Below are 14,924 nucleotides of genomic sequence, written 5' to 3'. Positions count from 1 at the left end.
GTATGAACTGCCTAGTGTAGATGAGGCCTTTTGTTTGATCTCAGAGCAACTGCTAGGGGGAAAAAAGTAGGAATACATGGATGCCTAGACAGGTAAAATAGTACATGAGTTCCGATTTCTTCCTTGCCTCAAGTTCTCTTTAAGTTCCTTTTAAAAGATTTATCTTATTTTGAATTCTCTGTCTCTCTCTCTCTCTGTCTCTCTCTGTCTCTCTCTCTGTCTCTCTGTCTCTGTCTCTCTCTGTGTGTGTGTGTGTGTGTGTGTGCGTGTGCGTGCATATGAGTACAGGTGCCTCCCAAGACCAGAGGCAGAAGAACCCCCTGGAGCTGGAGTTACAGTGGTTGTCAGCTGCCTCACACAGGTGCTGGGAACTGAGCTCGAGTCCTCGGTAAAAGTGGTACTCACTCATAATCACTAAACCACGTTTCTCCACTCCCTAAACATCTTCAAATAACGTTAATGGCCCATAGCAGTGGGGACAAGTAAACACTGCAGTCAATATTTCCGTTTTGCTTTTCGAGGAAAAAAAGATACAAAAAAACGAAAAACAAACCCTGGCAGGGCCTGCGTAATAGATCAGGTTGTTGAGGGTTACTTCCGATGGAAGCAAATGAGAAGAGCCACAGAACGGAAGGGTCTCAAGCAGCATGAGTCAATTCTTGTGCAACCTTTTCACACCCCTGACTTTGCAGTCCTGCATTACGTGGGTGAAGGCATCAGGGCTGGTATTTGTACGGAAGTTTTTCCTTTCATGGTTCTTGTTTACATGGGTTTGAGATGTTGTTTGCTCCTTAGCTCTCTCCCGGCTTCTGTGTGGTTTTGATCCTGGGGTTGTAGACACCCATGGTGAGCCACCTACCAGAGCCATTCGGCGTAGGTAAGATCTGATCAGTGATGCTATGCTCCTCCTGATCCAATGTGAGCTCTCTGGCCATTTCCTCTGTCACCTTTCCTCTCTGCTGCCCAAATAAATTCTGCAAATTTGGCTTCATGTTTCCCATGCTTTCTCCTAGGCACTGGGTTGAGTGAAAATGATCCCTGTAAACATTTTTACATCGTGCGTTGTAGGCAGACTTTCTGTTAACCCTATTATGTGGAGAGATATCTCTGCTCAGACCCTTGCAGGTCCTCAGCAGCTCTGAGTGGCCAGATCTCGTCTATACCCTTGTTGTTAATGCCTGTTCTGTAATCTCCCATGAGGAGTTGCTCATCAGGAAGGAGACAAGCCCCACAGTGTTGTGTCCCCTTTCCCTGGAGCCAGTAAAGGAGACAGCTCTGTGCTATAAACCCCATGACCCTTTGCCTCAAGAAGGAGAAGCTCACTGGGATTCACGCCTCAGGGAGCTCAGAAGCAAGCAAGGCAGCCTGAGTTACTGCCTTTTTCTGTGTATTATCTTCCAACTCCTTTGCCCCTTCCCCTGAAAGCAACTTTTCCAGTATCCCACCTCCTTCTAAAGCCTTGGTTCATCGTGTCTGGGTCACTGACCAAAGATTCTTGTCTGGGTAGTTAAAGCAAGGTGTGGTGAAGATCTGAGGCCTGGCAGGGTAACTCCCATGTGAAACTAATGGCCATGACTTTTTGTGAAACCTCCTCCATTCCGGGTGAGCTGTGACTATTTCTGTAACTACAGCGGTTTGGTTTCTAGAAATACAGTCATTTTTCTCTCTAAATTCTTGATTGCCCTGCCTCATGGACTCCCCCCTTCCCCAGTAATGGCCAGGCAGGAAAGATGGATATGGTGCTCCGAATGTTCTTGAACTGACTTCTCGCTGGTTGTGCTAGTATTGGCCAATAGTGGGCCCCAAAGGGAAACTTTTCAAGCCCCTCTGCCCGACCCTAAACCCACCCCAGCTAGAAAACAGAAGGGAGGATCTGGTGCTCACAGAGACACCCCCAGCTCCGGTCTCCCCCCAAGTCCAGTGCTGTCTTAAGTAGCATGTTTCCTCATCTGCCTCTGCTTTCCCACCCACCAACATGTCTGAGATCAGCCACATCACTTCTGGCTGTCTTTTTGCTGCCCACCCCAACTGAGGGTGTAAGGAACAGAGGACTCCATTATTGCATGAAACACACAGGAAATATTTTATTAATGTCCAGATGGAGAAAATGGTAGAGTAGAAATATTTCAGTAGAAATCCATGATTCTCCTCAGAGAGCCCACCCTGGCATTCATGGCGCCCCAGTCGTGGTAGCGTCGGTACTCCCCGGGCCTCAGCAGGTACTGACGCCCCCGGTAGTTGGGCATCTCGTAGAGGACCCAGTAGCCCTCCAGCACGTGGAAGGAGTGGAAGTCACTGAAGCGGAGACGGTCCTGGAGGTGGGAGCAGTCGTCGGTGATCTCCACCATCTGGCCTCTGTAGTCCTCCCGTTCGTAGATCCTGATCCTGTGAGAGCTGGACTGTAGGACACACGACACGCAGAGTAGACAAGGGGATGTCAGAAAACCCGACCTGAGCTTGGCAATCCAGCATCGGCTGCTTGGGTTGTGGACTCCATATCTTTTCTATACCAAAGGTGACTGCGTTGGAAGAAAGGCCGCTAATACTAGGGACCACACCGCATAGTTCAAGAGGTTGTATACAATGAAACTCAAGAGGTCACCACCACCCACCGCTCCTTTGACATAAACCATTTTCTGGTATTGGCATCTACACACTGAATCTCCTCAGCGCCATTTTTAAGCAACTATTTTCCTGCTTGTTTTAGTCTTCTTTTTGTTGTTGTGGCTCTCCTAGATTCAAGATGGTCTGAGGCTCTTTGGAAGGTACAAAAATAATGTGGTATTACAATGAAAAACCAAATATATCCTTAGCAAAAGCCACCATCTTGAAGCTCAGTAGCATTAGGAGAAACTGGAGAGAGAGGAAGTCAAACTGTCTTTTCCTGTGAAGAGGATGGAGCTATTCAAGAAGAAAGCTTAACCCAGATCAGATATCCCTCCACCATTCTTTGTCACCCCAGGCCTTGGTGCCCTCAAAAGCTGTAAAGGAAGGATATCCTAAAGATTGGGGTTCAGCTCTCAGCTCTGACCTGTTTTCTGGTCAATCAGTTTTGGGTAACACCAATAATGAAAGTTCAGGATCTCGAAAGGGGCGGTGTGGATCAAGAGAGTAATGCAAGGTCAGGCAGCTTGTCCTGGGCAAACCCTCTCTTGGGCTCTAACTCCCTGCTCCTTCCCAGAAGAGCTTTTGTCTCAGAGTCTTTCCAATCCTCAAAACCTACAGTAGGAAGGGATCTCCTAGCCACGGGAATAAGCAGCTGCTGGTCAGGCACCTTCTGCTGGGCCGGTGTTAGGCTCTTTGCAAAGGACTCACATGTGTACAGACAAATTTGGTCCTCAGGACAGCCGGTCACACAGAGAGCAGCCCTTATGACAAGATGTTGTTTTATGAGAAAACTAAAGGCTTTGAGTCAGCAGAAAGGAGCCGGAAGAAGTGGGTGGGGTGGCTAGGTAGAGGAAAAGGAGGGAGGTGGGGGCAGGTGGGGAAGGAGGCAGGGGGAGGCAGTGCCTAATATCTGATTTCAACCTCGCAGAGGTGATATGTCCCCCGTTTAGATGGGATCCAGACTTTGGGGCTACAACAGGATGTCGCTGAAGCCTTGGAATTCCATTTCCCCATCCCTTGGCAGGTGTTATGTAACTTAGCTACGCCCATAAGCTCAGCCCTGTTTAACCAGGCCTGATAAGTACACGAAGTCAGAAGCTGCGTGAACAGCCTCAATCCATCCAGCAGCTTGTTGGTGGTATTCATGCCCATGGCCGGGAGGCCTGTTTACTCCCAGCCCTGGCGAATTTGATTTCAGCAAAGTGAATGAAAATGACCGGTGGAGAACTTTACTTCAGACATGTTTTCGAGGGACCCTTGGAGAACTTAGTAAGCATAGAGGACACCCCCCCCGCCCCCGCCCCCTCCCCTGACCCTAATCCCCGGCCTTAGCTCATCTTAGATGTTACTAACTGAATGTAGATCAGGGGGGCGCTAAGAAGGGACTCACGTGGGGGATGAGGCGGCAGGAGCGGATGGAGTCACTGAAGCCCATCCACTGCTGGTAGTCAGGGTAGTCCCCACGCCGCAGGAAGTACTGGCAGCCTGCAAAGTTGGGCTGCTCATAGAGCATCCAGCAGCCACTGTCCACGCGCACAGAGTTGCAGCGGCTGAAATAGGGCTGCAGGTTGGAGTGGTCGCTGCTGCACTCATAGTGGCGGCCCTGGAAGCCGCGGTCCTCATAGAAGGTGATCTGTAAGGCAAGGCAGGGCTCAGTGACCTCATGTGGCATGGACCCGAGGGCAGGTCCCTCCCAGGCCCTGGGTACCCAGTGCTCACCTTCCCCATGGCTGGTGTTGGCGGTTCAGATGGGATGGTGCTGTTGGGTGTGTAGTGCTGGGCGCGCAGGGTCTATATAGCAGGAGGTCTGCTGCGTTTGCAGGAATGGCACAAAAGGGGCACGCGGTGGAACTGGGAACTTTCTCTCTCTCCTTTCTATATAATGACTGTGGGGGAGGTGTGGGTTATTGTATGTTTTCCCGTAGCCTCTCCAGTGCTTTCGAAATGATGACGAATCATTGACCTGGTGAAAAGGGTCACTTGATGCCGCTCTGGCCTTTAAATGAAGCCGATTTGGGAAACTGAAATGGAGCAAAGGTGCTTAACTCGTTGACATTTGTAATGAAATGTTTTAGCCACCTTTTACAAATTCAAACAATGTGTATTTGAATAACGATGCAGGTTAGTTACCTGGCCTGCTAGCATTTCACAGGAAAAAGCGGAAGGTGTGTGTGACTGCACCTTCTCCACGGGATGATGGGGGTCAAAGTGGCTCTGTTCTGTCCTTAAAAACTTTCTCACAGCGAGGCATGGTGCCACACTCTTGAGGCAGAGGAAGGCGGGTGTCTGTGAGTTCAAGGTCGGTCTAGTCTACAAAGTGAGTTCCAGGACAGCCAGAGAAACCTCTCGAAAAGGCAAAACCAACCAAACAAAAAAAAAAGAGCTTTCTTATAAGCTCTGTGCTGGTCAGCTGGGAACTAGAGAACTAATGATAAAAGTGACAGGAAGTTGTGCCTAAAAAACACTGTTTAGACACCTCAGCTCTGTTCCCTGGAGAGTGAGTGCAGATAGCCCCGTTTTCTCAGGCCTCATCACCCATGCCTCTCAGAGCACAGCTAGACTCTCAGCTTTGAGGCTCAAAGGGGTGACTCATCATTACCCACCCTGGTAAACTTCTACTTGATGTTCTGCTGAGAAGTCAACCCAGTTTGTTCCTGCTGCCAATAAATGCAAGGAAATTTGTAAGGAGGACGTTTGGAATCACACAACCTGCAAACACTCTACCTTCATTGCCCTGGAGCAAACCCTGATTGCCCTGCAGTAAATACAATGGCTATAGGGACTGGACTCTCTTCTCCTGTCCCCGTGACTCCCAACAGCCACGGGTACCTCACTCTCTTTAAAGCAAGGCTTCTTAACCTTGGCACAATGCTGGTATTTGGGCTGAAACCTTCTGTTGTGTGGGGCTGTCCTGAGCAACACAAGATGCTTCTACGATTGCTCCTCCAGCAGTTACTGAAAAACAAAATCTCCTTCCCCCTTGGCCTTGAGAATCACTGCCTCTGAGGAAGCTGCTCTTCAGCCTGTGTCTCTAACACAGTCTCATTCCACTTAGTGTCTGGGTCCTATACTCTAAATTGCTTTCCCTAAACAAAATGAACTGAATTGATGCATAGACATTCAACAAGCCTAGTCACATATTTTTCTTTTAAAAATTATTAATTTGGAAACTATAAGTAAGCAGGAAAAAAAGAATAAAAACCACAGTCTTTTACCAAAACAAGGCACCACTGATGGCCATTTTTATTATTTATTATTTATTTATAATTTTAAAGGATTTATTATGTGTGTGGGCATTTTGTCTGAGTGTGTGTGTGTGTGTGTGTGTGTGTGTGTGTGTGTGTGTGTGTGTATGTGTGTGTGTGTTTCGAGACAGGGTTTCTCTGCATAGCCCTGGCCATCCTGGAACTTGTTCTGTAGACCAGGCTGGCCTGGAACTCACAGAGATCCACCTGCCTCTGCCTCCAGAGTGCTGGGATTAAAGGCATGCGCCATACCCACTGCCTGTTTTTGTATATTCTTTTAAAAGTCCAGCCCTTATTCTTTTGATCTAGTATGTACATCTCTAGAATCTGTCTGAAGTAAATGATTAAAGGTGTATATAAAGACAGTGACAGTTATCTAAAAACTAGATATAAGAAATGTCCAGAATAGTGTTAATTAAGTAAATTATGAAACATCTGTTTGATGCGTTGCTCTGTGATCATCAAAATCATCTCTCAAAACCTGAGGATTTATGTAAGAATATAAAAAATGGTCATCACATGTGAAGGTGGAGAAAGTAAGTATATCAAACATAAAACTGCAAAAAACACTTCTGAAGATAAAAGTAAAGATGTTATGAACTTGCAGAAAGAAATCTTCTGCTTGTGTATTGGAATATTAATATCATTTAGGTGTCACAACTACCCAAAGCAACCCACAGAGTCAAGATAACTCTATCAAACCCCCAGCAATCTTTTATTCAGAAATAAAAAAACTGTACCCTGAGATTCAGCTGATGTCTCAAAGGACCCAAACAGCCAAAACAAACTTGGAAAAGAACAAATTTGGGAAGTTCATAGTTCCCGATTCTAAAATTCACTGCAAAACAATGATAATAAAAAACAGTGTGGTACCAGTATAAACCCAGACTTGTAGATTAATGGAATAGAGTCAGGAATCCTGAGGGGGAAAAAAAAGGCCTTGTATGTGTTTTCAAAAGGTCTTTCACAAGAATGTTAAGGCCACTCAGTAGAGAAAATACATTAAACTAAATTGAAGAAGAAACACAAGACAGAACAAAAGTGCTACGATTCCATTTATTTGAGATACCTAAGATGGTTTGATGCAGAGACAGGAAATAAAATGAATGATGCTTCTCAGGTGTTGGGCTGTGGGAAATGGGGAGCTGATGTTATTAGGGCAGAGTTGTAGTCTGGAATGTTGCAAATTTCTAGAGGTAGACAGTGGTGATATCAAACATTATGATGGATAAGAAACTCAAAATCATATGAATCAAGATGTCAACCATGCTTACACAGCACTTACTTTCATAGGAAGACAAATTAAGAGTAGCATTGTTTACTTTTAAGTTTTTCTTTATGTATCAACATTTGGGTGATGGAACTATTTTACTTCAAAATCAAAATACAGTAACAGATGCTTAATTTGAAAACTACACTTACCAGGGGCTGGAGAGATGGCTCAGTGGTTAACAGTGCTTGTTGTACAACTATGAGCATCTGGGTTCAGATGCCAGGACCTATACAATAAGCTATAGTCTTATTATATAATAATAAGGTGTGGTCTCATGTAACCTGTAAACCCAGGGCTGTGTGTGAGAGGAGACAGGAGGATTGTGGGGGCTGGCTGGCAACCTTGCTAAAAAAAACAAAAAACAAAAAACAAAAAACAAAACAAGAGCTCCAGGTTCAGGGAGAGATCCTGCCTCAAAGGAATAAGGCAGGGAGTAACAGAGAATCCAGGCGCCTCTACATGTACCCTCTCACACACGTTCACACACACCACACTTACACATGCAATAAGCTATATTAATATCTTGTGTTTCATATTCTTGAATATCATGGAACTATTATTGTAGCCCAGTTATGAAATCAGCCTATTGCCCATTAAGGAAAGTGTTATATGAAGTTTATTCAGTCAAAAGAAGAATGAAATTACGTCATCTGCAAGGAAATGGCTAGAACTGGCAATCTATCATTCAGGCTCAGAAAAATCATTCAGGCTTAGGAAGACAAGTATTGCATTTTTTTTCTCATGGGCAGAATCTAGATTTTTAGAAAGATGTAAAAGTATAAGGGGACTATTTGGATTGAGGAAGAGGATCAGTTGTGGGGGGGAGGACATGGGGACAAGAAAGGATAAAGAAGGTGTGTATGAATGTGATCTAAGTATGTCACAAGCATGCAGGAAAATGTCATAATGAAACCAGTTACTTTATACAGTGCACATGAACAAAAAAGAAAAACGCTGTTGCATTTCAGCAAATATTTAAAAATTTTCAGGTGGAGATTATATCATAAATATAATTTTGAATTTGTAAATGTTAGCTACAACTAATTCAAACATCTTCCAGACTATGAGTCCCTAAGTATTCTCTGAAAAACACTCAAGTGTTCATTATAAAAGTACTGTAGTTTACTATTCCTATACTACAGAAGACTGGCCATTTCTAATTCTTTATTACTATGACTATTACTCAAATAAACAGTTTGCATATAATGCTTTCTAGAATTTGTTGCCTAGCACAGAATCCTAGGAGTAGATTCACCAGATCTAAAGTTAGTTCTCATTTTTTCTCTCCTGCCTTATTTTTGTTGTTATTTTGTTTATGGGACACCGTTTTGTTGGTCACTATCCATGTGCTTAAATTCAATTCTTTTTTTTTTGTTTGTTTGTTTTTTTTTGTTTTTCGAGGCAGGGTTTCTTTGTATTGTTTTGGAGGCTGTCCTGGAACTCACTCTGTAGATCAGGCTGGCCTCGAACTCACAGAGATCTGCCTGCTTTTGCCTCCCAAGTGCTGGAATTAAAGGAGTGTGCCACTAACACCCGGCTAAATTCAATTCTTGATTGGTCGTTTGCATTGATCTATGGTAAGGATCTGAAGTCTGTGCTGTCATTACTTTGGTATGAATCTCCCTGATTCCAGAATGAAAACCAGTCATTTCTGAAAACAAAACAAAGCAAACAAATAAAAACAGCTTGTTCCTATGCTGTCTCAGCTACACAGGTACATTGAACTAACAGCACTGGATACCCACTTCAGGGGGTTGTGCACACACGGGTCTATTTTGCCTCAGTACAAGAAGTCTCAAGGTCATGGGCTTTGGTATTGATTCAGAGCTTTGAGGACATCAAGGTCAGCATCTCTGGAATTTTTATGTCCTTTCCTTCCTAAGTGTCACCTTCTTGATGTAAGGTGAGTGAATTAATGGGGATGTACTGTATAACATCTGCCCTCTCAGTTAGGCAAGTGGAGGTTTTCCCCCTTTACTCTGTATGTTCCTCAACTTTACCTTTCAATGACCACATTGGTATTAGGTGAGCACCACACAGAAAGGGAGCCTGGCAGAGATTTGCAAACTCATCGTTTTCATGCAATTTCTGGGGAATCAAAAGTGCTCTGAAAAGTCTGGACAGATGGCTCAGTGGTTAGAGCTCTGGCTGCTCTTCCCAGGGAGCCTGAGTCTATCTCCATCTGGACACTCACAACTGTTTGTAACTCAAGTTCTAGGGCGCCCAACAGCCTCTGTGGGGGCCAGCCACGCAAATGGTGCACAGACATACACACAGACAAAACATCCAGTCACAGGAGAGAAAGAGAGAGAGGGAGAGAGAGAGAGAGAGAGAGAGAGAGAGAGAGAGAGAGGGAGGGAGGGAGGGAGGGAGGGAGGGAGAGAGGGAGAGGGAGGGAGGGAGGGAGGGAGGGAGAGAGGGAGAGGGAGGGAGGGAGGGAGGGAGGGAGGGAGGGAGGGAGGGAGAGAGGGAGAGGGAGGGAGGGAGGGAGGGAGGGAGGGAGAGAGGGAGAGGGAGGGAGGGAGGGAGGGAGGGAGAGAGGGAGAGGGAGGGAGGGAGGGAGGGAGAGAGGGAGAGAGAGAGAGAGAGGGAGAGAGAGAGAGAGAGAGAGAAAGTCCCTTATGGTTCACAGTCTTAGAACTGGACTCCCTGTTTGAATCATCTGGTTTGAAGCAACAACTTTTTTTTGTTTTGTTTTGAATTCTTCTCTCATATATTACATTCCCCTCACAGTTTCCCCTTCCTTCCCTCCCCCCAGCCTCCCTGCACACACTTCCTCTCTCACCCAGATCCACCTCCCCTCAGACAAGACCAAGGCCTCCCAGGGACAGCATCAGCCAACCAAACATGGCTTAACAAGCTACAGTGAGACCAGGCACAAACCATCACATCGAGGCTGGATTAGACAGCTCGGTAGTAAGAAAAGGGTCCCGCAAGTAGGCAAAAGAGTCAGAGACAGTCCCTGCTCCCACTGTTAGGAATCCCAAAAGAACACCAAACTACACATTTATAATATATATGCAGGGGACTTAGGTCAGAACCCTATAGACTTCCTGATCTCTGCAAGTCCCCATGCATCCTTGTCAGTTGATTCTGTGGGTTGTGTCCTGTTGGTGTCCCTATTGGTGTCTGGTTCCTCCAATCCTTCCTCCCCCTCCTCTGCAGGACTACCCAAGCTCCTCATTGCCTGTGTGATTCTGCATCTGCTTCTGCCCCCATCAGTGATGTGACGTGTGTTTCAAAGGCTGAAGACTCAAAGGAAATAGTGGCATGAAGGTATTCTAGTTTTACTTTTAAAAGACTTTAAAAGCTTTTATTTTATATGAGTGTTTTAACTGAGTGCGTGCGTATCTGTAACATGTGCCTGCCTATGCCAAAAGACGGTGTTATATCCCCTGGAACTGGACTTACAGACAGCAGTGAGTCACCACATTGGTGCTGGGAACTTTACCTGGATCCTCAAAAGTGCCCTTAGTCTCCGAGGCAGCTCTCCAGCCCATAAAGATGTTTATAAACTGTGTACCTCTACTGTGAGATTTGTTACTCATGGATCGCACATTTTGGTTTCCACTTACACTCTGTGTGTGGTGTGTTTGTGGTGTGTGTGTATGAGGTGGGTGGCGTGTGTGGTGTGTTTGTGGTATGTGTGCATGGTGTGTGTATGTGTATTTGTTGTGTTTGTGGGGTGTGTGTGCATGGTGTATGTGTATTTGTTGTGTTTGTGGGGTGTGTGTGGTGTGTGTGTATGTGTATTTGGTGTGTGTGTGTGTGTGTGGTATGCATTCACATTTAAGTAAAATAATGCCCTAGGCAAGGTGATGCAGTAGGGAGGCTGAATCAAAAGCATCTTAGGTTTGAATCAGAGAGATGGCTCAATCCATATAGTACTTGCTTTGTAATCATGAAGGTCTGAGTTTCATGCCTGAACCCATGGGAAAATCCTGGCCTGGTGGCTAGTGCTTGTAACCTAAGCAACATGGTATCAGAGAGGAATCTTTCTGGACCCCTCTGACCGGTCATTCTGCCCTATGCATTAGGCCAGGCCAGCAAGAGGCCTGTTTCAAAGGGACCCAAGGTAGATGGCTCCCAAGTAAACAACCAGGTTAACCTTCAGACTCTGTATATATGCACTGTACACATGCACACACATCATACATACACACACATGCACACACATCATACATACACACACACATCCACACACTTCACACACACACACACACACACACACACACACACACAGGATCACAAGTTTGAGACTAGCATGGGCTATATAGTGAGACCCTGATTTGAGCCAATAAACACAGACAGGAAATATTAAAAAGAAAAAAACAGAAGCAAATCAGTGCCAGGAACACACAGAAAATACTTTATTAGCTTCCAGATGGAGAAAAGGTAGAGTAAAAAACCAATTCAATAGAAATCCATGACTCTCCTCAGAGAGCCCACCCTGGCATTCATGGCACCCCAGTCGTGATAACGCCTGTACTCCCCAGGCCTTAGCAAGTACTGATGCCCCCTGTAGTTGGGCATCTCGTAGAGGACCCAGCAGCCCTCCAGCACGTTGAGGGAGTAGATCTCACTGAAGTGGAAGCGGTCCTGGAGAGAGGGGCAGTCCTCAGTGAACTCTATCATCTGGCCTCTGTAGTCCTCCCTCTCGTACAGTCTGATCCTGTGAGAGCCAGCCTGGCAGGCCCAGAAACAGAGAAAAGCAATGACGAAACAATTCTAAAGCCTCAGGATGGCCTCACTTGCTCTCGAGCCGCTCGAAGTAGATGATAAGCACATTAGTTACCTCAGACTACTTATAAACTTGTCACAATGCGGGCAAATTCAGCGATTTTCTAAGATCAGAAAATATGAGTAAATGGAAGTTTACACACTGCCAGGGAGGAGCCCCCCTAATGCAGCACACTGTGAAGCAATCCCCACAGCGAAATCCTGGTCTCTAACAGCTTGTTGCTACTTGAGGTTTGCCATTTGGGGGACACGTTCTTGTATTAAAATACATAAAGATATTAAATAGCGAAAGTCTCAGACGACAGTGACTGCTATGTTAATAATTTGTAAACAGAATGAGAAGAAAAATGAGGAGATAAAATCAGTAAGCCCCAGGGCAATTCTTCATAAGCGCTGGCATTTTAAACACCCATGAAATAGAGGTGGCACATCTGTTAAGTGTCTGTGCTGCTCTGGGTGGAGGGAAAGTACTTTGAGTAGACTAGATAGATGAAGAAAACCCTGTATATGCAAGGAGGGGATGAAAACAGGAACGAAGGGTTAGACATACTACTTCCCTGTTCGGTAGCCACCATATAGTATAGCACATTTAATCTTTCTATTAAGTGACGGCAAACAGGACTCAGATTTCATATATACCCTGCCCCATGCTGCCAATGAGTTCTTACTCCACAAATAGTTACTAACCAATTTGCAACTAGCTAACACTTTGCTTTTCAGTGTGTATATGATGGGGTGTGTGGCTATGAACTACTCGATTTCAGCTTTTACGCATTTTTTTTCCCAACAAGCTCAGCCCCACGTCCAACATTTAACCTACAGTCAGGCTACTCAGGTTGATTAGAATACAAACTCACATGGGGGATGAGGCGGCAGGAGCGGATGGAGTCACTGAAGCCCATCCACTGCTGGTAGTCAGGGTAGTCCCCACGCCGCAGGAAGTACTGGCAGCCTGCAAAGTTGGGCTGCTCATAGAGCATCCAGCAGCCACTGTCCACGCGCACAGAGTTGCAGCGGCTGAAATAGGGCTGCAGGTTGGAGTGGTCGCTGCTGCACTCATAGTGGCGGCCCTGGAAGCCGCGGTCCTCATAGAAGGTGATCTGTAAGGCAAGGCAGGGCTCAGTGACCTCATGTGGCATGGACCCGAGGGCAGGTCCCTCCCAGGCCCTGGGTACCCAGTGCTCACCTTCCCCATGGCTGGTGTTGGCGGTTCAGATGGGATGGTGCTGTTGGGTGTGTAGTGCTGGGCGCGCAGGGTCTATATAGCAGGAGGTCTGCTGCGTTTGCAGGAATGGCACAAAAGGGCTCCGCGGGGGGCAGGGCACTTTCGTGTTCTCCTCTTTTCTCTTTGCTGTGGTAGCCCACGGGACTCATTGTGGGTTGCAGCCCTATTCACTCTAGAGTATTCGGGTTGCTATTACTAGCTGATGCTTGAAAAAAGTAATTTGGCACATTGTTTATTTAATAATAGAAGCAGGGCTTCAGTCATTTCATAGATAGACCACACTCTTCTTTGTATAGTTGGACAAAACAAAAACGTGTAAGTGGGGAGCAGAGAGAGTCTTGATATGGTAAATATAAGTTGTCTTGAAACCTGTTATACTACTTGTGGATGCCCCAACTTGAACATCAATTAATAGGAAAGGAATAGACTCAACTGAATGCTGAAAATTTCAAGTGGCGATGTTTAGAATCAAAGGTTGTAAGAAACTAGGACTGTTTTACCAAGGGAGTTCCCAGAATTTCACACTTTCACTATGAAAAGCCAAAGCAAACCAAAATTCCAAATAAGCAAACACAGTGTTCAGTATTGTTTGTGCCTTTGCTGCACACTGGAGACCTTTTTAGCAATGTGTGGTTCTGCAACTGAAAAGGAAGCTGGTTTTTAAGATGTTTAACCTTGGAACTAAAGGGAAAGTCTGTCTGAGGAAGTGGGAAAATCCAATCCATCAGAACACAAAACCATCTCCCAAGGTACACAGCCCTGGTGGGATCTGAACGATGCCTTTGTTCTGTTGTGGACAAGGGTAAACAGAGCCTTTGATTCTGGGGAAATGACTTAGAGGAGCCCGGCTGGAATGCAGCAGGACAGGAAGGGATGAATGTCTAGAATGTCTAGGAGCGGGGACTCTAGGAAGACTTTACAGGGGATTTATTGGCTTGGAGAATTTGATGGGGCGGAAAGAGTATCCGAGTGGAAGATGACTGCTGAGTCTAGCTCCTTTCATGTTGAAAGAATTACATTTCTTCCACCGCACAGAGGACCTTGCCTTGCCTTTGACTTGGCCATCTTCCTGCATTGGTACTTATGAACTGAAGCCCTAACTGTGTGCAGTACAATGCGTTCAGTTATTATTTTCTGGATTCTGGCTTTCTGACCACACATAGACACAAGTTACAAATTCACTTATGGAAGTGGAGAATGGGCAGACAGGTTATCTCACACAGATAACCATTATAATTGGGACATTTTCAAAATTGAAGTGTAAGTTGAGAGCAATGTATTTGCCAGAGTAGTTTCTGAGTCTTGGGTTCCAGTGGAGAGGTGTTGACTGGCAAAAAACTGTAAAGTGAGAGAAAACTATTAGTTGGGCATTGGTGGTAAATGCCTTTAATCCCAGCATTCGGGAGGCAGAGGCTGGCTGGGGAGAGAGAGAGAGAGAGAGAGAGAGAGAGAGAGAGAGAACTATTAATCAGAGCACCAAAAAGTTTGGATGGGATGGATCAGAGAGGAAGGTGTATACGGGCATGTGTGTACATGGAGGAGGGGGAAAATCATTGTTTTGGATGATATAAAACTGTATTTAGAACACATCTGTAGGGCCCAAACAAGGAAGTGTTCTTGATCATGTGAGGGCTTTATTTCAATCGGGCACCGAACAGATGAGGACAACACCCCAGACTTATTACAGAACAGAAAAGCTAAAGGTCGGGCCAATATATGGCTCTGTTTAAATACTGGCAAAAAGTTCCATAAGAGACAAGGTTATGTAAGACCCAATGCCCACATGTTGAACACAGTACATGAGGTGAACATGTATCAAGTGCAAGACCCTTAA

General features: G+C 45.6%; 2 protein-coding genes across 2 annotated transcripts; both read right to left on the bottom strand.

The window, feature by feature from the left end:
- Window positions 1-2,059: 2,059 nt before the first annotated feature.
- Window positions 2,060-4,481, bottom strand: LOC101837683 (gamma-crystallin E). The gene is made up of 3 exons (XM_040752775.1): window positions 4,327-4,481; window positions 3,998-4,240; window positions 2,060-2,399 (listed from the first exon to the last, which is right to left on the bottom strand). The coding sequence occupies exons 1-3, from the start codon at window positions 4,333-4,335 to the stop codon at window positions 2,127-2,129; spliced, it is 525 nt and encodes a 174-aa protein (XP_040608709.1). The 5' UTR covers window positions 4,336-4,481; the 3' UTR covers window positions 2,060-2,126.
- A 6,990-nt stretch (window positions 4,482-11,471) lies between these two features.
- On the bottom strand, window positions 11,472-13,192 carry LOC101837418 (gamma-crystallin D). Its single transcript, XM_005070563.4, has 3 exons — window positions 13,052-13,192; window positions 12,723-12,965; window positions 11,472-11,811 (listed from the first exon to the last, which is right to left on the bottom strand). Exons 1-3 carry the CDS (start codon window positions 13,058-13,060, stop codon window positions 11,539-11,541), a joined length of 525 nt encoding a protein of 174 aa, XP_005070620.1. The 5' UTR covers window positions 13,061-13,192; the 3' UTR covers window positions 11,472-11,538.
- Window positions 13,193-14,924: the final 1,732 nt, after the last annotated feature.

The sequence above is a fragment of the Mesocricetus auratus genome, unplaced genomic scaffold (assembly GCF_017639785.1).
Source record: "Mesocricetus auratus isolate SY011 unplaced genomic scaffold, BCM_Maur_2.0 Super-Scaffold_100010, whole genome shotgun sequence".
NCBI lineage: Eukaryota > Metazoa > Chordata > Mammalia > Rodentia > Cricetidae > Mesocricetus > Mesocricetus auratus.
The sequence above is the reverse complement of the archived record's forward strand: the minus strand, read 5'-3'. Positions and strand labels throughout refer to the sequence as shown.

Coding starts and splice junctions, on each gene's coding strand:
- LOC101837418 (XM_005070563.4), bottom strand. Junction 11,812..12,722: donor CCTGCCGCCTCATCCCCCAT/GTGAGTTTGTAT, acceptor TGGGCCTGCCAG/GCTGGCTCTCACAGGATCAG.
- LOC101837683 (XM_040752775.1), bottom strand. Junction 2,400..3,997: donor CCTGCCGCCTCATCCCCCAC/GTGAGTCCCTTC, acceptor TGTGTCCTACAG/TCCAGCTCTCACAGGATCAG.